The sequence below is a fragment of the Clinocottus analis genome, unplaced genomic scaffold (assembly GCF_023055335.1).
Source record: "Clinocottus analis isolate CAN_PGR_092001 unplaced genomic scaffold, fCliAna1.0.p SCAF_21, whole genome shotgun sequence".
Taxonomy (NCBI): Eukaryota; Metazoa; Chordata; class Actinopteri; order Perciformes; family Cottidae; genus Clinocottus; species Clinocottus analis.
This window is the reverse complement of record NW_027175943.1, coordinates 5989557-6012550: the sequence shown is the minus strand read 5'-3', so window position 1 is coordinate 6012550 and position 22994 is coordinate 5989557. Positions and strand designations below refer to the sequence as shown.

Below are 22994 nucleotides of genomic sequence, written 5' to 3'. Positions count from 1 at the left end.
CTCCGGTCCATGGAGGCCCGGAGGACTGTATATGCTTTCTTATATTACCCTGTCCGCCAACAGGGCCGCCAATGTAAGCTTTACTGCAGAATAGTCGGTCATTATCATAGTCACCTCCAAGGCCGCCCGCAAGCGCCTTCATGGCTCCTTCACACCGTCTGGCCCAGCAGGGGAAGCTTTGTTTTTCCTCATCGACAAAGGGCGGCGGCATTTCAATCCTGGCCTTGCTGGCAAATGGCCGCTCTCCGCGCCGCACATTGATAACCTGCGGTTCTTCGTCGTGTTTCCACATTCTGTCGCTTTTTCTTATTTATTTTTTTTTCTCTTCTCTTTTCCTAAAAAACTAAGGCGATGACATATGAGATGTCTCCCCGCAGACGCAGCACAGAATCTCCGACTCATACCATCTGCACACCGTCCAAAGTTAAGCTAAGCGTGTGTTAGCAGGGGCTAACGTTAGCTAATTAACTTAGCGCACTTCGGCAAACTGCCTTCTACGCGTAGCTATGAGCTAGCAGTTTTCTCCCGGTGGTTCTTTTCGGCGAAAGATAATCTCATAGTCGAGGGTTTATTTTGCGCATATACTTTACATTATTAAGAAAACACGATGCTCAGTTAGTTTGCACAAAAATATAACTATAGAAAATTTCTTCTCTCCTTCAACTTCCTTCTTGTTCTGTTTTCCCCTTCACAATAAAAGTCCAGAAACATACTGAACACTGCTTCCGAGCGAGCTGTTGAAGTACTCAATATAATATCTTACACAAACATATTCAAATGATGTCGATATATTATATCAGTCTTTATAATTGACATTGTAAGACGTCAAAAACAGGGCGTTGGTTAACACTGACTGATACACAGTTTCTACAACAAAGTCGCTCAACTGTCGTTTGAATAATTGCGCATTGTCACTTGGTGCATGTAACATTAATTACACGTTACGTTAACGCTCGTGATTAGCATTGTTAGCTAGTTGGTTTACGATACGTAAATAAAGGACAATTTTTAAATAATATCTACTTTCATGTCAGAAAATGATCTTACAATGTGTCCATAAACTGATACATACGATATGCGTTACGATAAGTTTACGTTTGCTTACTTCGACCTGGGCATAGGAGATTTCTGCCCAATAACAGTAGATACTCAAATTCCCAGAATGCAATTCAGTAAAGAAACCGTCCTTGGCACCGGAAGCGTGACATTAGCTACATCCGGGATATGAACCTCTCCGTCTGTTTATATTTTGAGGACCGCCTCAAATTGTAAACCGCCTGAAGGTTAGGTTCTTAATTTACGGCACACAAAACAACAAAAGTAAGTGTTATGTAACGTTACGTAATCTCTCCGCCACAATAGAATTACGTTAACCGTTAGAGAGAACTATAATGCATCAATTCACTAGAAAATGGGTAACGTGAGAGCTAAGCAGCTAACGTGAGCTAGCTAGCTAACTCCAGTTCACATTTGCTCTTGGGCATTTTGAAATAATACAACTGTTGCCGCTTATTTGCATGTTTACATCTGCAGATCTTGGTTTTGAATTACACTGTTGATGTACTATACTTACATGCACTATTGGGGAACAGCAGCTAAAGCTGACAGTGCTAACTGTTAGCAGCTAACTCATCGTTAGGCCTAAGTTGCACCTGTGATACTTCTAATGTTACTGGTTCCGCTAGAAGGCAGCATAACATATTTTAACCCGCGTTTTTCTTGTTACCTGCTGACTGCCACCTACGCCAGCTGGCCCCGCCGCTGCCTGTCACCATGCCAGCCCTGCTGGAAAGACCCAAGCTGTCCAACGCGATGGCCAGAGCCCTCCACAAGCACATCATGAGGGAGAGGGAGCGCAAGAGACAAGGTGTGCGCTCACTGTGTGGTTTAAAACGAGCCAGAACTGACAAATACTACGTGTCTTTATTTAAAATGTTTTGTACGCTGTTTAACTTCTACATTAAGGACTCAAACCCCAGCATCTACTTATTACCCTTAATACGCAGCTACCTCTACACACCCTGAAGTATTATGGTTATGAAGTACTTTGCTTTATTGATGCAACAGCTATGTCTATGTGCAATATAGCAAACAACGTCACAATCCCCAATTACCCACTTTGTATAATATAAAAACAAGCAGATTCCACTTTATGTCCAAATCCGTTTCATACCATCATAAAGCATTATCACCTTATTGAATGTCCTCTACATGTTCTCCACTAGCATACATGGTGAGTATAGTGTCATACCTCGGTGTATTCATAAGTGAATTTTATTTCTTATGATACTTCCTCAAATTGTTTATTACTTAAAAGATTTGAATGTGTTTTCCACCACTAGTAAACAACATGAAAATAATATTTCAGAGGAGGAAGAGGTGGACAAAATGATGGAGCAGAAGATGAAAGAGGAGGAAGAGAGGAAGCGGACAAAAGAAATAGAGGAGAGGATGTCTTTGGAGGAAACCAAAGAACAGGTTTGAAACATTTTAAGCAGTTCAACAGCAATCTGTATCCAATGCCATATTGCTTTGCCGCATTACTTTGGATTGGACCAAATAATATACGGCAAATTGTACAGCAATTTATTTTTCTTATGTCATGATTCCCGACCCCAAACTAAACTTCAGGTAATGAAAATGGGGGAAAAACTTCAAGGACTCCAAGAAGAGAAACACCAGCTTTTCCTACAACTCAAGAAGGTACTTCATGAAGAGGAGAAGAGGCGCAGAAAGGAGCAGAGGTAGTAAGGATGACGCAGCTTTCAAGTACTTTTCATAACATAACATAACAACAACATTTTCTTATTAAACCCAGAAATTTACTCTTTCTACGTATTTGTGGTATTCAGTTGCATTTTTGTTCTTTCTAGTGATATCACAACATTGACATCGGCCAGCTACCAGCCCAGCCTGCCCATGCATGCAGGGCAACACCTCCTCAGCATTCAAGGTAAGGAAGTAACCTTGCTGGGGTTCTCTTTTTGACATTATTTGTATTAGTCTGTTCCTAATGCCGTTCCCAATCTTTGTCTCTCTAAGGCAGCCCAGTCAGCCACAGTCGACCTGGTGCGCTACTTGGAGAACGTAGTAAACAGCTGTTCCCTACTGCTGTGATTCCAGTAAGTAAAGTGGTATTTTGCTAAAAGAAGTGATGTCTTTTCTTAAAATAATCATCTAAAATATCTTGCCGCAGATACTTCTCCATATGTCATATGTTTGACTATGGATTCCTGAGTTCTGTGTGTGGAGGATTCTTCTCAGATTTTTCTGATATACAGTTTTGCACACCCATGTCCTTCAAGATGCTAATTTAGTCACCAGTTTTGCATATATGACTGTATGACCCTCCTCCTTCTCCGTTAGGCACGTCACTATCAAACTCCCGGGTTCAGCTCAGGCTCAGCAGAGCATGGGCAGTTCAGTGGTAGCCAGGGGGTCCATGAGTCCTATGGGGTGGCTCAGGTCCAGCATCCCTCCACCTATGCCCCTGGACCATCAGTACCTGTCAGTTTCGCAAGCAGTTCTCAGATCAGAGGTAAAGGACATGTGTATGTTCAAGTGGCACCCATCAGCTGTAATGTAAAGAAATGTGTACATTGAAATAACTTAATTGCTGTAGTGCAGTAAATACAGTCTGAGATTACTCTTCAGGTTTTTTCTCCCGATTTCTAAATTCCTCAATTCAGTAGTCTTTTGGTCAGTCTGGCTGATCGTCTTTCATACTTGTTCTGGCATGCGGAGATCAGTAATTTGAACCACATTAAAGTCACTGTGGTGGTTATAAGACAAAGTCACTTTTGTTCTCCCACAGGCGCGTCTGCATTTCAGGCCATGCAGTACCTCCCTCACCAGCAGCCTGGCTACCCCGTCCACAGTCACTTCACCTCCCAGCCTGGTCAGTTCCTCTATTGTCATCGTCCTTGTGTTCAACCGCTGTGTTATTGCAACCGTAGACGTAAAAGAAAAGTATTGTAAAATAACCAGACAGCGTGCTCTGTATTTGCTATAAATGATTGTTTGATTATAAATAGTAACTTCTTGTATCAGGATATATTCCCGGAGCAGGGATACCCCTCCAGAAGCAGCTGGAACATGCCAACCAACAGTCCGGCTTTACCGACGCAGTAAGAAATGAAATACCAACAGTTTATTGCTATATAAGAGCTTCATCCATTAGTAAATGGATCATTTTAAGACACTTAATAAAAAAGTATTAGATCATGTATTGTGTTTCAAACATGGCTTTTTATAATGTCTTACTAATCAAAATATTATTTCTAATTTGTAAGTCTCAGACATAACATGAACATTATACTTTTTTTCCCCCCCAAAACTGTCTAAATTATTCTGGGTCGTCACTTCCTTATCTGATTACAATTTGTTTGGTTCCGTCACATTGATGTTCTCACAGGGTGCTTTGAGGCCGATGCATCCACCATCAATGCATCCTTCTGCGCCGGGACTGCTGCCCACACCGTCGCTGGCAGTCCAGATTTCCACTGCAAAGGTGAAGAGACAGACACACACACACGCATGATGAGATTAAAATGTATTATCTCGCCGCTCCTCCGATCCCTCATTTGCGCTGTGCTTTGAATGTGCACGGTTACTCAATTTTTGCATAGAAACCATTTTCCACCTTCCTGTTATGGCGAAATTGCTCCTCCAACCTACGTATTTCCTCTTGAGATCCACCTTTCTTCACTGTCATCATGTGTTGCTGTTCATGCTGTACCCTTTCTACCACCAGGCCCCATTTCAGACCTCTCCCCAGGGTGCTCCTCGACACGGCTTCCTGCCCCACAGCCAGAGCGGGCAGAGGTTCTACCACCATGGCAAGTAACTCGCCTTCATCGTCAGACAGCTCTACTCTCGATTCTGGAGAACCTTTTTGGACGAGCAATCGACTTCTCTGGCTGGATTATTCCGTTTGATTTGTTTTGTTTAATGTACAGTATCTTTTTTTTTTTTTCCTTTTTGTGGCTTTTTTAATAAGTGATTTTCAGTTCTTACATGTATTTTGTACACATCCAACTTTAATTTTTACAGAACTTCAAATTAAGTTAATTTGTTAATTGGATTATTATTTTCACAGAAGAAAAAAGGAGAAAATACCAGGTGCTCTTGGATGTGAATACAAGGTGCTCTTGAAGTAAAACAAAAAAAGTGTAGACAAAGGGAAGCCTCTTTCTCAATTGTACTTTTTAACTTTAATATGGCCTAAACTAAAAATGGTATTTAACCTACATTTTCCTAAAGTAAGGCCAAAGGCTTCTTTTTGTCTCAAGATTATTTTACCTACACTGTAAAGACGTTCGAGGGTGATGTTCGCTAAAATTTCAATATTTTGGATAAAAGCGAGACTGCGTGAACCAGAACTTATTCTTTGTTTACTAACATTCATAATTACAACATCAGTGGAGGGTTCTGGGACTGTGCTCACTAAAAAGTAGAAGGAAAAAAAACAGAATAGAGGAAAATATTCAGCAATACTTGGTAGTTGAATTTTTTTGTAGATTAAGTCTACATGTTTTTCCCTAACGTTCCCACTGATGAACACTGTTACTGAAGCGCATTGACTGAACCGAAGGAGTCCATTTCACTGTGTTGTTGACTTCTTGTCGGTCACAGTGGACTCAATATGGTTGGTTCCCACGAATAAAATCAAGATGACCATTTTTCTTCCAAAAATGGAGGATTTCCAGTATTTTTTGCATTGTCCTCTTTTACAGATTAAATGTTATATGACTGCTGTTTTTCAAGCTTCTATGTTGCTAAATAAAATAAGCAAAGGCCAAGCTCAACAGTTTGTGTCATCTGTATTTTGTCATCCCGCACAGTTTGCTTTTGCTGTCTAAACACAAAAAAAGGACTTTAAAACACTTGAGAGATACAGGAACCTTGGTGGGCCGAGTCGCCAACCTTTTGTTTAATAGACACATGGTCAGGTGATAAAAGTTACCACCAGAAAAGGCTTGTTCAGATCTTGAAAAGATATAACCTGGTATTCAAACCTGAACACGCCTCAACAGAACAATGCAGATCCAGAGTTGAAGCCCTTCGTAAAACCAACAGTTTTCACATTATCATGACCAAATATTTGTCGACCTGCTCAATCATCTATTTACATCTGTTCATCCAGACTCAGATGTGGATTCATTATGTGTGCATGTACACAGCTGTAGTTAGTTCACTTTCTGACACTTTTTCAGTTTGTTTCTAATTGGAACGAGGAAAAAAAAAAGACAATTAGGAAGAGAGTATGAAAAGAAAATAAGGATAGGAGGTGAAGCATTGATGAGGCAATATCCCCTTTTGTTTCCTCAGGTCCAGTGCATCTAGTTTGCCCCTGAAACAGAATTATAAGATGGAGGAATAAGAAGACAGACGACAGAGAAGGAAGGTGTAAAAGAAAAAATATATATTTTTAATGGGACTGTTTTAGAGAAAACATTGCACAGCCAACAGTTTTAAACTCATTATTTGTGTGTGGACACTTAATTCTACAGCCAACAGTTTAAAAATGAGAGCGTGCATAAAAGAAGTTTGAACCAAATAATAACAATGCTACGAGCTGTTTCTGAAAATGAAGTGACAGAAATGCAGGTAAAAAAATGCAACGTTGGATCCAAATACAATATAAATCGTCAGCTTTCATTTATATATATATTTATAAACTTACGTGTCAGCTGCATCCAGTAGCCATTTCTTAGTGAATGACACGTACGTATGGATGAAAAATAACATTTAAATGACAGCTGATGATTCATATTTTATTTTAATGCATTGTTGTGTTTTTTTTACCTGCCATTTGCACTTCATTTGACAGCCTGCTCTATTCTGTCACTTCATTTTCAGAAACAGCAGGTAGTATTACTATTTGGTTCAAACTTCTTTGATTTGGTTCAAACTCCTCCGCTCACTGTAATTCCCTCTGCCAATAATAATTATACTTCTAATTTAAGTCTTTTTCATGTCCAGGGATCATGGCCTCTGAACACAGTGAATGGTTTCATTGAACTAGTCAGTTCTTAGAGCTGCTGGGTTAAAAATAGAGGTGAGAAACTGGAGTCGTTTGACCTATGTGGTGAAGGCTGGAATTAAAGGCAAAGTTATCGTGCCTCCAAACCCAAATCATGGCTTTCTTAATCCCACAGACCCACAGCAGGCTATAGCACCTAGACCCTAATAGCAGAAACATTATTTAAGTTGAACTAGGAACTTTTCAGACAGCTCATCATATCCAATATGGAGGTTTACTTTTATGGACGCACTATTTCTCCAGTGCAGAGATGGACTGAGATAACAGAGTCACTTCCTGACCAGAGTAATCTCTAACTACTTAGTGATTTAATATAGATTACTTTGTAAATAGCAGGTACATCCCAAAAGTAATAGGTTATCCCATTAGACTTAATACTAAAATAAAAACTATTCTCATCCATCACCGTCGTAGTCTAAATGCATGTTGGAGCCAGTCTTTTCTTCTCCCCACTGGCCAAACTCCAACACATTTAGAGGGAAACATTGTACTTTTTACTCTATTGCGTTTATCAGACACATGTTACTTATTAACTTTCAAAATAAGATTGCACATTACAAAACATGATACGGTCATAAAATCCGATGTCACTTGTCACGTTTCGTCGCAGCTCCACCAGATAGACATCTGCTCTCAACTTCTAACATGATTTCATTTAGATCATGTATGATGATCAAAGAGGTTGATGCAGTACAGTGGTTCTCAATCCAGGGTACGTGAAGGCACTCCTGGGGTACGCAAGATTTTTTTGTGAATATATTTGAAATAAATATCCGTTAGAAAATCCTTTCAAAATAGTTCATTAATAAATATTCAATAAAATATAAGAGTAAGTTCATAAACTGAATTGTACATACTAAATCAGATAGCACAGCGCTGTGTATTACATGCTTACACAATGCTTTGCACTTGTCAGGGGGTACACGCCTGAAAAAAAGGTTGATTGCCACTGTGCTAATATGTGTATATATATATATATATATATATATATATATATATATATATATATATATATATATATATATATATATATATATATATACTACAATAATGTATGATAGGCCTGATGTATCACAGTCACTGTGGCCATACATATAAACGGTTTCACGTGACCTCCAGAAGGAGGCAGTAATGCGACGTCAAGGACGCCAACAGCCGCGAAACCTCAACAAAGAAGAAGAGGAAGCAGAAGAAAAGTTTCGAGGCGAGGGGGAGGGAGGGGACTCCAGAGTGAAAGTGGAGTAATCCGACAGCGAGCATGACCGACGCCGAGGCGCAGAGCGCTCCACCATCGGCACCAGAGGAAGAGAAGGAAGAAAATCCACAGCCGGAGAGGAAGGTCATAGGTGGGTGGAGAGATGGTGCACACCTGTGTGTGCGCGTCAAGTTGTCGAGGAATCTTTTAAAATTACCAACTTTAGTTTAAATTCATGCGCGAGTTCAATGGATGATAAGCTGACTTATAAGCTGTTACAATGTATTTGCATTGTTGTCCTACCATTTATAAAAATAAACTTCATGTGGGGAAAAGACCACTTCGATGAAGTTTACCACTTCATCGACAAATGACTGTCAATCATTCGTTTGTTCGTTTTTTTCAGAGCAACACGTGCCCTCAGTTTTGTACATGGGTTTTCTGGGATTTACCGGCACAAATACACATTTTTAATTGAAAGTTTACCGCAACAATAGCTGACTGGCACATGTCTCGTTCTCCCCAAATGTGTTGAAAGGAAAGGTACAAATGAAGCCGCATTATTCATATTTAAAGTGGCTGTCCACGGCGTGAACACATGAACTTAAAACATTTCCTTCGTCGCCTGTTACGACCGGGTCGTGCACGCGCGTTCACACAGGTGCAAATCATTCCAATTAAATGCGGTTCAAGGGGAGCCGCTCGCTGCTTGTCCTCGTTATGCGTCTATGGCCAACATGGCAAACGTGTAGCCGTTTTGTTAAGCAGCCGTCCTCTTGACTGTACATACCTGGTTTCAAAGTCTTATTGTTAATGATTGACGTGCAGAGCTCCCATTTCTTGTAAGCAGTACCATTAGCCCAGAGTGTGTTCCTGGACTTTCTGTGTGTCTCGTGAAATGTCCCTGGTGATCCACTTTAATCATGTGCTCCTGTTTTTATTGTTGTAGCCACCTTGGTTCAAGGCACAGTAAAGTGGTTCAATGTGCGTAATGGATATGGCTTCATAAACAGGTACTTTCCTCTACACAACTTTTTAGGGCATCTATATTACTCGCACTGCTGCGATTTATTTGTATCTTATGTTTTTTTTTAAAAAGTTTACTTGACTAAAAATTGAAAGCCCCATTAGCCATGTTTTTATTTCTCTCAGAAATGATACCCAAGAAGACGTGTTTGTTCATCAGGTAATGCAATGGGTATTTTCTTGAATTTAGTGTTTTTATTTATATGGGTTGTGGAACAGTCCTTTGATGATGAATCTGTTTCTTCAGACTGCTATCAAGAAGAACAATCCGAGGAAATTCCTCCGCAGTGTTGGAGACGGGGAGGTTGTAGAGTTTGACGTGATTGAAGCCGCCAAGGTGAGAATTCATTTCATGTAATGGTCTTCAGGTCTGCTGATTTTTTTTTTTTTAAAAATAAAAATTAACACGTGTCCCATTCCCCCCACTCTGTGGTGTCCCACAGGGCTCAGAAGCAGCCAATGTAACCGGTCCGGGCGGTGTGCCGGTCAAAGGCAGCCGCTACGCTCCCAACAAACGGCGCTTCCGTCGGCGATTTTTCCCACGCAGCCCAAGGCCTGGTGAGGAGGGCAAACCAGCTGATGGCCAATCCTCTGCCGCTGAGGGAGAGGGATCAGGAGATAACGATGGCGTGAGACCTCAGCAACGCCGCCGGAGACCCCGTAGACCGCGGCAGGAGGTGCAAGATGTAAGCTGAAGGCGACGCGACAACCTGTCGGGCAGTTTTAGCTGCAAAGGCCCGAGTTAAATGAGTGTAACACAGGTTTAATATTGAAAAACGTAGAGTTTTACAACTGTTGGGAACATCTCTGGTAATGTGGGATCTTTTAATGTTTGAAAAATTGCAAATAAGAGCTGTTCTGCGTCAGTCCGGTTTGAGTTTTTGGCGGCTTCATCTGTCAGGGTGAGGCTGGAGAGCTAAAGAACGGCGTGGCAGAAGGTGACCAAACGCCGCGGCAGCCGCAGCGCAGGTTCTGGCGCCCATACCGCAGGTGACGTGGCCACATTGCCTAGATTTGCTGTTTTTATTTTCTACCTCTGTATCGCAAGTCTTCAAAGCTGATCCAATATTTCCTCTGTCCTGGCATTCACAGACCGTTTCGTCCTCGGCCACAATCTGATGAGGCTGCGGACGGCCAGCAGGCTGCTCCGGGAGAGATCCAGGAGCAAGGCGAGGTGAAGCAGGCGGAGACCTCTGAGAGCCCCCAGACCAACGGAGAAGCAGCCGAGGGCCAGAAACAACCCCGCCAGTCTAGACGGCGTAGACAAAGGAACTCTGAGTCCTCTCCCTCGAAAGTGAGTGCTTAAATCAATGATGGCCTTGATACGGTCCCTGTGAGCAGGTGGCCTGATGGTGCATGCCATCAGTTGCTGGTTCATTTCTATTTTTGAATTAAGTGTTGGGATTATTTTCCTTGTCACAATTGTATAACTTTCCCGCATTGCAGAACGATACAGAAAAGTCTGCATCAGACCCTGGTACCCCCCCTCAGACCTCCAAACCTGCGGACCTTAATTCCACATCAAAATCTCCAAAATCTTCCCCCAAATCCTCTCCGAAAACTTCTCCTGAAACGCCAAAAGGACCTGAGGTAGGCATTTAAAACTGCTCTTGAAAAAAAAGTAAACCAATGTAAGATCACCTATTGTGTGGACACGACTATTTCAACCATCTCTTTCCCTGCAGACAGCTGACACAACAGTTGCAGCACCAACGGAGTGACCCTCGTGAGAGGACAGTCTCGTGACCCTTGGTAAGAGTTGGGTCATGCAGGGTGGAAGACATGAGGGTGTTGGGTTGCACTTCTTGGGACAAATTGGCTCAAAGATAGAGGACAAACTTATGTTAACGTGCTGTTTTAAAAAAAAAAAGTTTCTCTGTGTATTGATTGAAGATGGAATGATGCCCTTAAAGGATGACAATATTTTTTATGAGCACTCTTTAATGACTTTGAGTGCTTTAATGCAAGGAGGAAATTTCATTGAAAGCTTGAACCTGGATTTCAATTTATTTATTTTGCATGCATCAGTACTGTCTTTCTCTCTCTTGCCTCTTATGTATTGTTTTGCCCTTGTTTTCGTAAGGTTGGGAGGACTGGACCTATTTCAGAACACATGCACTGCGCTCCCCTCCCTGCACTTCCCCATCCTCCAACCCACCCCGTCTCCCTGTCATCCCTCAGGCCTCCTCCTCTCATCTTGTCCCATCGAGACGGGGACAATTGGAGAGTGGGGAGGTAGGGAAGAAGGGCATACAGGTGGGTGGTGGGTGCATATTTAGAAATTTGAAAGTACATCTTTAAAAAGACAAACGGGAAAGAATGGACCATTTGCTTGGTAGCCCAGTTATTCCAACCCCCTTTAAAAATATTTCTTTAACATTCTTTAATTGCCTAGATGGGACAGATCAAGAGGAACCAGCCTTGATTTTTATTTAAATTTTTAAAATTTGGTTGAAGAGGGGAAAACCAAGCAGGTGTGAGGTTGGTGGTGCATTATGGGAGTCAGTTTAGTTTTGTTACCACCTCAATTGATTATTGAAACGTACTACTCCCTTCATCTCCTCAGTTGAGGAAAGTTTGAGGAAAAAAAAAATATTTTTGTGTTTTACTTACTTGTGTGTGCTATTTTTATTTTTTTTGGAGGGGATTATGTGCAATGTCGGTAGTAAAAATGATTATTAATAAATCATGTTTGCAAATCTCAATATGCAGTCCTTATTTCTTTAACTGTGGTTAGAAGATACTGCTTTTGATAGCATTTCTTTTTTAAATTGGGTTACTAATATAAAGCACAATTTCTAGGTATAAATTACTGGAGGCCTTGGGTGTTTTCAGTATTATTATTATACAGTACTTGCATCCTTTTTAGTCACTGAATGACGACAGCATCATAATTACAGATCTTTTCTGAACATCAATACAATCAGAAGGTCGTGATACACACCATTATAGAAGAGACAGCAAACTGCCCACACACGACAAAAGAAAAACAAACTTATGATGTTTTGTGAAATAAAAAATTTAAAAAAGCGCTAGTCATTACATTTAGCCCTTTTTTTAATTGCACATCTTCCTAATCTTCCTCTCGAGTATCAGGCTTCTGTTCACACCTTCTGTAGTGCATAAATATAAACTTTTAGACCCTCATACCTTTAATATTAACAATCGAATACACACTATGTACACCTGAAGTCCTAAAATATATATTTTTTTCTTTAAAAGTAGCATTTCTGCATGTTTAGTGAGTTTCCCACGATGATAAATATTGTGATGGCACTTTAAGCTGGGAACACACTACATGACTAAAAACCCTGGTCGACAATGAAGACTTTGAACTTTCTTCCACACTAAATAAATTGACGAGGCCGGGTAAAGTAGAATCAGCTGAGAGGTTGTTCCTGTCGGGCTGGTATCATCTAAGATGTTTCTATACTGATCCAATATCTTTTTTTAATCTTAAATTTGAATAAACATGTAATTGCTACAATAACTTTAACGTTCAGAATTTTAAATCTCTACACCAGAAGCCAGACAAATGCACCTGAATATATGAAATGATCCTTTTAATTAAACCGTATGATCAAAGACCTCAGGCCAGCTTTTGGTACTTGACAATTGACCGTTATGGAAACATTTCAGTAGGTACCAAAACAATGTTGGGATTTAAATCTTAATTCAAACTCTGTGTGTGTATATATGTATATAAAATGTGTGTATATTTGCATAACTTTGAGCAAAATGGTACAAATCTGAATGCTGTCAGTTAAATGTTCTTCAGTCAGTTGGATTTACACATCAAGTGTTCCCAGCGTCATTACAAAATATGCAAATATAATTGGCTCTGGCTGCATATGCTATTTCTTTTTGGGTGTAAAATGGTTGGATGTCTTTGTAGATAAAGTGCAGGAATTCTAAAATATCTCTCCACCTCCGTTTGTCAATATTGCCATCAAGTGCATCACCGTGGAATATAATGCTGCCACAAGGGAAGTCGATGCCTCAACGGTCCAGACACTTTGTTATAATGTTCACCTTGAAACTACAGTGGTCAACTCTTTATCCATCGGTTTTCAGCCTCTATCGAGGCTCAATACAAACCGTACCGGCGAAGGACAATTCCAAAACACCCACATTGTCACACCAGTAACACTGCTTTGGCACCACAATCTACATGAATTCAACAGTTGACCTCAATATACAATATGTCAGAAAGTAATAGTTTGGAGTCAGGCCCACACAGTTCATTTCAAGCTGTACTCAGTCCCATCTCTCTTCAGGCAGGAACTTTTCAGTTGATGCTTTCCTCCCCCAAATAGTCCAGCTCGGTGCTGGGCTTGTCTGCATCCATGTCCATGTCCATGCCCATGTCCATCATTCCTCCTACAGAGTCCTGCTGGAAGTTTGCTGCGATCTGGTCGAAGGTTTTGCCCCGCGTCTCTGGCACCCGGAAGAATGTAAAGATGAGGAAGAAGAGGAGAAGTACTGCGAAGATCAGGAAGACATATGGCCCACAGAGGTCCTGGAGAAGGATGGGGATATGTCCAGATTAAAAAATACAAGAAGGAGAAATCAATGGACGTTTGGCGCAGCAAATCCACAACATCGATTTAAGGTAAGAAATACTCACGGCAACATATTGGAAGCTCATGCCGATGATGAAGTTGGCGGTCCAGTTCGAGAAGCCGGCCACAGCCATGGCAGCCGGCCGCGGACCCTGAGAGAAAAGCTCTGCGACAAAGAACCAGGGGATGGGACCCGGGCCGATCTCAAAGAAGGCCACGAAGCCGAAGATGGCCAGCATGCTGATGTAGCTCATCCACGGGACGCTGTCCTATCAGGCGGGAGGCAAAACGGTTCAGAGGTTTGTCGAGCAAACGGACACAACGGTGCGGGACGCTCGCATGTTTGGGAGACTGACCAACAAAGCAAGAGCCATGGTCATGACGACAGCACAGACGCACATTCCACCAAGACCCAGCATGTGGAGCGTCCGTCGACCCATCCTCTCTATCAGGAAGAGCTGGTATAAAAGGGGAAACAGATTGTTTGTCCTCCGTCTGCAATCCATCCACTTGCCTAGTTAGCACTGAAATATGATTCATTGTCGCAAGAGTTGGATTCTACAGTCAAGCTTGCAGCTCTCTGAGGTTAAGTAGTGGTGCTGCTAGCCAAATGCTGACATCAGCATGCTAACAATGACGGTGCCAACATGCTGACATTTAGCCAGTGTACTGTTTACCATTTTAGTATGCTGACATTTACAAATTAGCTCCACTAAAGCGAGGGCTGATAAGAAAGTCTTTACTTTGCTCTTCAGCAGAAGTATTGGACAAATTCAAACTTTGACCTGATGATGGTGCAAGATGCAATGTCGGGCGATCACCAAAGTTGTTTGACTTAATCTGAAGAAGGACACGGACGTTTGTACGAAATTAAATTCATGAGGATTCATCCAATAGTTGTGGAGAGTAAAACGCTGTGTCTGAGCAAAGTTTCACATGATTCCATCAAAAATCTCTCGAGATATATTAGTTTTAGTTTGGATCAAAGTGAACCACGCTGCCAGGGCAGCGACAAATCCCGCTTCATGACATTGAAAACGTCTTGACCAGAGAAATCAAACTTGACCTATTTATTTTTGGATGACGGGCACAAGGAAACCCAGCCGTGTTATCTCATTTGCTCTTTGATAACGATGTCAAACATTAATAGAGACACACTTTACTACATAACAGGACTGTAATCTTTATCTAATTGATCGAGTTCCACAAAAACTTGAAGATTCAACATTAGATCATTTATCAAGGGAGGAGGAGAGGCATCCAAAAGCCACGATAACGGTGTGTTACTGACCGAGACCACGGTGAAGGCACAGTTTACCACGCCTGCTCCGATGGTGGCGTAGACTGGACTCTGGACTCCAGCCTTCATGAAGATACTGGTGGAGTAGTAGAAAATCTGAACAGACGGGTACACAGATTAGGATTATGTCAACACTAGACTGCACTGGTTCTGTTTTCCTTCGTTCTTTTGGAACGAAGGACCCCGCTGACTCACTGCGTTGATCCCCGACAGCTGCTGGGAGAGCTGCAGCAGGATGGAGATGACGATGGGCTGCCGATAGAGCGGAGAGCGAAAGAGCTCCAGGATGGACACCTTCCTCTCCATGTCCATCTTCCTCTTCTCCTCCTTCATCTCCGTCAGCATGCTGCTCACGTCCTGCCTGCCCGTCAACCTTCTCAGGCCTGCACACAGGAGGCGTGTCAGGAGCGAGAGGTGTGCATGTGCCATTAGCCGTTTGAGTCAAAGGCCTATAACTACTAGTCCATCAATGTCCGTCATACATTTGGGTTTTCGTCTCACAAAAACAAACCAACGGTGAAAGTGTCCTTTTTTGTGACAGAATACAGCCTTGTAGATGTCCTCAAACCCTTGCTCACCTCTCTTGGCTTGGTGCTCCTGGCAGCGGACGATGTAGAGGAAGCGAGGGCTCTCGGGGCAGAAAGGCAGAAGTGCCATCTGAAACACAGCCGGCACAATTGATAGACCCAACAGGATTGGCCACAAGTCCTCAACGCCCAGTAACGATTCCAGACCGAGGATCTGCGGAGGAAGAACTTTAAGTGTGAGAGCCAGAACTTCAAGGGGCGGCTATTACAAAAATATTCTTAGAAACCTTTTTATCATCTCAGTACATCATAGCATGCCGTCATACCTGCGCTACGAGGATACCGGTGACTATAGCCAGTTGGTGCAGCGTGCCCAGTGCCCCTCGCAGACTTGTAGGAGCTATCTCACCCACATACATCGGTGTCAAGCCTGATGCCAACCCTGCAGAGGTGAAAAGCTGTCAGAAACTTTCATCAAGTGCATGGACAGATTATGAGACAATGTCATGTGAAGGGCGCCCAGCTCGAGCACCGGTTCAAAGAGACATCTTTTCGGTTGTATAGCATTTCTTTGAAGATGTTTTACTTATTTCACGTCTCTTTTTGGTCGTTTTAAATCCCCCTGTAAAGTTTTGCGTGTCTTTGTGTCTCTTTCTGGATGTTTTGCACCTCTTTGTCGTCGTATGAATGTCAATTCGCTGCTCCAAAATAGAGATAAAGGAGAGAATAAAACAGTGGACTGCTCACCGCAGTAGGCACCGATGACAAAGCGTCCGATGATCATCATTTCGAAGGAGCGGCATAGCTTTGACAACCCCATCAGACTTCCGCCAATGAAGGCAAACATGTTGTTTATGAGCATGGCTTTCCTCCTGGAAGAAAACACAAACAAGCATCTTTGTTTCAATTCAACAGACATTAAAATCCTAATCTGACATCAAACTGTTTTGGCAGTACTAATTGCAAGAAAAGTCTTAATTTATCCCCCCAAAAGAAGTCACATTCTTTTCACATTTTATTGCCAAAAGGCTGTTTGAAAAAACAAAACACGCTTTTATGAAGTCATAAACACACATATTACTGTTGGTGCTGCAAGTGTTAGGGTCACACAAAGACTGAAACACACTAAAGGATTTAAATTATGAACATTGTACAGGAAATGTCTCTCTAGTCTGTGTGCTGTTTGATTTACAGAATCAGTATCAGTCAGCGATCAAGTAGACGCACCCCTCAGTGCCTCCAGAGGGCAGTGCAAGGCTAAAACATTGAGGCCTTCAGTTAGCCGCTAACGCAACGCTAACTCTAGCTCAGTTAGCCTGAAATGAGTTATAACAACCTTTAAAAAAATTCCAAAACAACACATCCTCACCCTTGCAAGTTTGTCGTCATTACACTTTACGGAAATATATTTTAGACCATGATCGTTAGAAGTAATGCCAAATGTTTATATTTCCCGCATATTTTCCAGATCTGCGCAGCAAGAATACCAATTTACACTAAAAATATAAAATGATTGAATGATATAAAAAATATATAAAATGATTGAAATGAATGAAGACCCCCTAAAGATATCTTATGTATTATTTAGATATATAAAATATAAATATAAGAACTAATAAACTGTAAAGTCCTTTCTCATATCAAACTGCGCACATACATCATTCTGCACAGTGAGTGTGTCCGCTTGTGCTCCTCTCCAGTATGTCTCACCCACCAAACAATAAGAGCTCCTGTTCAAAGTAAACTATTCGTGCAGGAGATACTCGCATCTACATCACTTTGACTTCAGAGGTCACAGCTCCCGCCGTCTCCACCAGCCACACCAGCTTTATTTCAGGAAGACCCTGTCCTGAGGGCACCCAAACTGAAAGCTACCCCCCCCCCCCCCCCTCCTGGCCCGGTGCTGCCAGCTCTGTCAAGATCCTCTTTTAATCAGAGGAAGCTGGGGCCTGCAGTCCATTTTGCATCCCATCTCAGGTTACAGAGGGAAACAGAGTCGACCAGGAACATCCTTGGAAGAGTGAGTGAGTCGAAACTGGACTGTGGGATCTGATGATGTGCATCCAAACTCCAGAGATCCTGAGTGATGGACCGTCATACTGGGCAACATTGAAAAGTGAACCACTACTGACATAGCTGCAAATAAGCACCTGGACTTAAACGTTCATGCGGAACACAGGTAGCCAGGAGCATATACAGTGTTTTTAATGGTTTTGTACAGCTTGGGTTAGAAATACCTAAATTAGAGTGTGTGATTCCCTACCTGCCCAGCCACTCGGAGACGAAGCCCACACAGAAGGAGGACAGCATGCCACCAATTGAGAATATGGCCACGGACAGGGACCAGAGGGAGGTGAGGGTCCCTGCGGGGATGGGCTCTCCATACCGGTGCACCCATGTGGCATTATAGTCCGCCTCAATGATCTACATACACAGGGCCGAGATGAAAGCAAGAGACACGTTCAGCAACATATCAACCTGAGAGTGAAACAGGTACAGAGGAAGATATAATAACAAATACAGAGCTGTGTTATCTTTTTGACGGCCCAACTGGAAGTCAGCCTTTTTAAATGTAACTCAGTATCAGCTATACAGTATCAAGATGCAATACCTTCAGGGGTGCCAAGCAAAATGTGTCACAGAGTCATGTACAGATAGAAACTACCCTGTTCACACTCAGGAGTTGACCAGTACCAGGATTTAAATGTAAAGAGAATATCAACCGAGTCAAGTAGAAACCGCCAAAATGAATCCACGCAGAGGATGCACAGTGCAGAAATTAAAAGACGATCGACAAATTGAATGAACACTCTTTTGCTGTCTATAGATTAGCCTCTATTAGCCTCTTTCCTAAACGGCTCTAGTTCAATGGCCGACAGAACTGTCTCATCATGTCACACAGCGGCTCAGCTTCTATTCTGGTTTACGCGGCTTCATGAAACCACGTCAGCTGAGTGGAGTTTGTAGCTGAGGGTCAAGACGACTCACCTGGCCCGGTTTGAGTTGTGACTCACTGTGAATGTGTCACTGATGCCAAACCGCAGTGTGACATAAATATATAGATTTTAATGACTGACTTGTAAATACCAGTCCTAATAAAGCAACATATACTACAGTACATTATATGGGCAGTCATAAATTATACATTTCTCACATGCAGTACCCATGCATGCCTTCATACTGGAACACCAGATGTGGCTGCAACATGAGCTCGATCTATATACACATACAGTGTTTTTTAGGCAAAGGCATCAAAGGTGTGTCCAGCAACATGTTGGCGACTGGATGTGGCAGTAAACTAATAAAATAAACCAATCCTCATAAAGCAGACAGAAATATCTTGCAGTCACACCAGAGGCTCATTTGTTTTGGGATTGCAGCGTTCCCATAGAACTACATTATCACATTACATTTCAATTAGCTGACGATGTTATCCTTTTTGTACTTTCTTTACTCAAGGTATAGTTGGAAAAGACGTGTTTTTAGTTTGCGGCGGAGGATGTAGAGCCTTTCTGCTGTCCCGATGTCGATGGGGAGTTCATTCCGCCATTGAGGAGCCAGGACAGCAAACAGTGGTGACTTTGTTGAGCGTTTAGCTCGCAGTGACGGAGCTACAAGCCGATTGGCAAAAGCCGAGCGGAGTGAACGAGCGAGGATGTAAGGTGCTAACTAAGATGCTCGACAAGCTTCCCTTGGCTCTCCTACCAAGAATTGTTTCCCTCCTCCAAGTTTATTTCCTAAACACCATCGGCACTGTTTGAGGCAGATGTTGTTGCATCAAACACACCACATTGTAAAATCGGGGAAATATGAGGAAGAACTTTGTTGACGTCTGGTTTAAAGTCACTGTGTTTGCCTCCCGCATCGTACGCACACTTCTTTTAACACGTCTCCATTTCATGGAATTAAATCAACTAGTTTTGCTTTGTTGGTTTTACCTTCTGCGGTGCATTGATGACTCCGATATTGTATCCAAACTCGAGAGATCCCAGGACAGCAGTAAAGACTGAGAGAACAAAGGTTCCAGTCAGTGTCTGGAGTACAAACACACACAAAGAAACAGATAAAAAAACAACTTATTTTCAGAACAGTGAGTGTAAAGACAGTAATGGCAAATAAAAGAGCTAAAGAATGGGAGTAATTATCCCTCCAACTATATATAGCAGAGATCCTGATGTGAGCAAATCGCTTCACTTGAACTTCCCTGCAGTTTCCCATCAGGCTATGAGGCACCTGTCTGCTCGGTGACAGGCAGGTTCACCCCTTGGGGAGATGACGTCCTCCCTTACAGCAAAGTAAGTGTGTTGTCAGATTAGTTCCCTATAGCAGATTCATGGTAAAGACAAAACTATACAACAAAAACTTCTAATATGATTATATGAAGTCTTTTAGGAACTGCTGGTAAGACATACAAACGTCACTGCTTCCTGTAAAGTTTACATTTTGGTGACGTGGGGCCTCCTGACAACAACAACATGATGGGACTTTAAACTATTGTATTTCTATTGTATTGTATTTAATTTGATGGATAATTCAGCAAAGTTTGAGTTTGTATGAAGTTTGTTAGCGTTCATAACTTGACCTTACTGTGTTGAGTATCTAGATAAGTTGTGTTTAGTATTCACAAACCAAAACAAAAGGTTGTGTGTGCATGCGTGTGTGCATGTGTCCTTACAACAGAAAAGGTGAAACATCAAAAGCAGTCCAGTTCTGCTCCATTACACTTTATGCCTGCTATGAAAAATTGCCTCACACAAAGTTGAATGTTCGGTAATGAATCTGATTCCTGAGAACTCAGATTGTGTCTTTGCTTAGTTTGAGTTTCTCCAGTGTTCACTGATGACTGTTTATTAACGCAGATTACAATCAACATTCCCTTGTTTATAGATCGTGAATAGATCAAACTATGCAAAATCCCAGGTTTGACACAGATTCATACGTCCATTATACCTAGAAACCAGAGAGCGCACGGCCTAGCCATTGTTTACAAGGGTGGGGGAAAGGAACCAGTCAAACAAGGTGGCCTATAAAAAACTCACAGGACTAGGATCTGACCTGTAAACTCAGATATTTGGCTGGTCAAGGTCATTACTCTCAATAAGGGCTGATATTGATTTTTACATACAGCAATTATAGTTATGGTCGTTGCAAGGGACAAGTTCATTGTTATTATTAGTGTCAATCGTACATTATTTTAGACTCAATGTAATTCTTCTCTGAACACTAAACGAGCTCATTTTCTCTCTTTTTTAATACAAGTCAACCCGCAATACGGCATAGAAGAGCGTTGATTTGCATTTTTTTTGCACGACGAAGACAAACCTGCGTGCGTAAAATCTCTCCAAATAGAAATACGCACCAAACAGTAAAATGCTGCAGCTTTTATTTGCCTTTGAGAATAAACAATAACTCACTAAACTCACTGTGATACAATCACTAAATTGTATCACAAGTTGTGAAAAGCTCTCAAGAAACATAAATACCTCTCCTCCGAGTTGCTGAAACCCGGCCGGCATGACTTTGGCAGCTCCAGACACTCAGTAACGGTTGATGACAGATGCGTCTGGTGCCAAATGGAGACACGTGAAACTCCCCCAAAAGGACAACAAGCCCCGATTTAAACCTGGAGCACTTTAGCAACAACCAAACGGAACAGAAACGTAAAATCCGAAGGAGAAGCACAAAGAGACCAGCCTGGAGCTGCAGGGTGTCCGCTCTTCTTTAAACGTTGTGTTGTGTCCGTTCAGCTGGAACAGAGCGACAGCCGCACGCCCCCGTGCACGCCCCTTCTCGTTTGGACAGGGTTGGGGGTGAGGCTACTCCAGGCCAGAGAGGCCCAGTGGGCTGATCTTGAGGTCCTCTGATAGAGGTCGAGACGCAAGCAGGAAGTTCTTCTGACCTTAACGACTATTGGCTGAAGGGTCTGACCGAACACTGACACTCTTACAGATGCGGAGGTCTGGTTTATAGTTTGGCAAGAGATGAAGAAGAGAGAGAGAGAGAGAGAGAGAGAGAGAGAGAGAGAGAGAGAGAGAGAGAGAGAGAGAGAGAGAGAGAGAGAGAGAGAGAGAGAGAGAGAGAGAGAGAGAGAGAGAGAGAGAGAGAGAGAGAGTGAGCCTTGATTAAGTTTTAAGATTCCTCTTTAAATCCACAATCATATATCTCTGGAGCTCATCAACCAGAGGTTTGTTGAGGGACAAATTTGGTATCAGTGCCCCTTGTTTAAATTCCTGTTACATAATGTTGTCTGGCCTTTTAAAGAATTATAAACTATCTTCTCTAAAAAAAAAATGAAATAAAAAGAAGAAGCTCACATCCAATAATCATCTTACTCTTTTATTTGTTCATGAGGTGCAACACTTGTAATATTATGTTGGATCATCAGATTTCTTTTGACCAACAAATAAGCAATGCATCATCTATAGATGGCAAAACACTGCACTGCACATGTGTTGGACCTTAGAGGAACCCAAGTCAGAGTCCACCATGCCACCAGTATGACTCAACATTTCACATGGGCAGCAGAGAGGGGCTCGTCTTTGCTGCCCTGGCTGTCATTGTCTGTCTTCCCAATAGCCATAAATCCCCTTTCTATTTCAGATCACATGTCAAAGAGGTCACACACCACAAACCCTCCCCCTCTGTTGCACACAACAAAGCTCAACCCTCCTTCAGCAGGCAACAGGTGGACCCTAAATTTGGGCTTTGCCACTCGAGTTAACATTGTAGTTGTGGTTCGGGGAAGTTTGTGGATGGGGTGACGGTGTGTCCGAGGCGGGGATTAAGGGTTGTGTTGTGGGAAGGTTGCACTGGGCGGGATCTCGACTCGGAGCTCTGTGGAAAAATATCTGCTCTAGATCTCTCAATCAAAAGATTCAGGCCCACCCCTCGCAGACACACCTCCACATCACGCTACTCTCTCCTTGGAGCTTGCCGCCTTTGCCTTTTCCTGCCCTCATACGAACATTGAGAAAGAGAACCCGACACCCCTCATCCAAAGCCCGGGGCCCCAAGCACAGTCATGTGTCTCTGTGTGTGTGACTCTGACTAAATGTAGAGAAACCTTACACCATCAGAAGAGTGCCGTGGAGCCTCACCAACATACTTTAAGAGTTGATTTGCGCCATCGGGAGCAGACAGAGGATAGCTTTCCAAAAAGTATCACATGAATTCATACAGAGAGAGCCAAGAACAATGACGGAACTAAAAGTACGGACTAAACATGTATAAATAGGTGTGAAACCTGACGCCATGCCGTAGTTTTTTTAACCCAACAGTACATGTTCGGCACTATTTCATAATGCAAAACGTCACCATGTGTGTTTTACTGTTATCTGAA

General features: G+C 42.4%; 3 protein-coding genes across 13 annotated transcripts; 2 read left to right on the top strand and 1 right to left on the bottom strand.

Moving 5' to 3' along the window:
* The first annotated feature begins 1175 nt into the window (after window positions 1-1175).
* On the top strand, window positions 1176-6504 carry gps2 (G protein pathway suppressor 2). Of its 11 annotated transcripts, none has more exons than XM_068588160.1 (12): window positions 1176-1320; window positions 1750-1867; window positions 2369-2478; window positions 2632-2744; window positions 2874-2953; window positions 3043-3122; window positions 3367-3538; window positions 3815-3898; window positions 4051-4127; window positions 4415-4510; window positions 4754-4838; window positions 6331-6504. In XM_068588160.1, exons 2-12 carry the CDS (start codon window positions 1774-1776, stop codon window positions 6354-6356), a joined length of 1017 nt encoding a protein of 338 aa, XP_068444261.1. In that variant the 5' UTR covers window positions 1176-1320; window positions 1750-1773; the 3' UTR covers window positions 6357-6504. The 11 variants fall into 11 exon arrangements, with proteins under 11 accessions (XP_068444261.1, XP_068444259.1, XP_068444254.1 ...); XM_068588158.1 differs by having other exon boundaries at window positions 4403-4510; XM_068588153.1 differs by having other exon boundaries at window positions 2853-2953; window positions 4403-4510.
* A 1674-nt stretch (window positions 6505-8178) lies between these two features.
* Window positions 8179-11923, top strand: LOC137792288 (Y-box-binding protein 2-A-like). The gene is made up of 10 exons (XM_068587896.1): window positions 8179-8391; window positions 9190-9253; window positions 9393-9426; window positions 9514-9603; window positions 9710-9952; window positions 10168-10256; window positions 10359-10560; window positions 10713-10856; window positions 10952-11018; window positions 11350-11923. The coding sequence occupies exons 1-9, from the start codon at window positions 8304-8306 to the stop codon at window positions 10985-10987; spliced, it is 990 nt and encodes a 329-aa protein (XP_068443997.1). The 5' UTR covers window positions 8179-8303; the 3' UTR covers window positions 10988-11018; window positions 11350-11923.
* A 185-nt stretch (window positions 11924-12108) lies between these two features.
* On the bottom strand, window positions 12109-21376 carry LOC137791953 (solute carrier family 2, facilitated glucose transporter member 4-like). The gene is made up of 11 exons (XM_068587171.1): window positions 21139-21376; window positions 19594-19689; window positions 17919-18079; window positions 16403-16527; window positions 15982-16097; window positions 15707-15869; window positions 15324-15511; window positions 15120-15224; window positions 14185-14286; window positions 13894-14097; window positions 12109-13785 (listed from the first exon to the last, which is right to left on the bottom strand). The coding sequence occupies exons 1-11, from the start codon at window positions 21169-21171 to the stop codon at window positions 13555-13557; spliced, it is 1524 nt and encodes a 507-aa protein (XP_068443272.1). The 5' UTR covers window positions 21172-21376; the 3' UTR covers window positions 12109-13554.
* Window positions 21377-22994: the final 1618 nt, after the last annotated feature.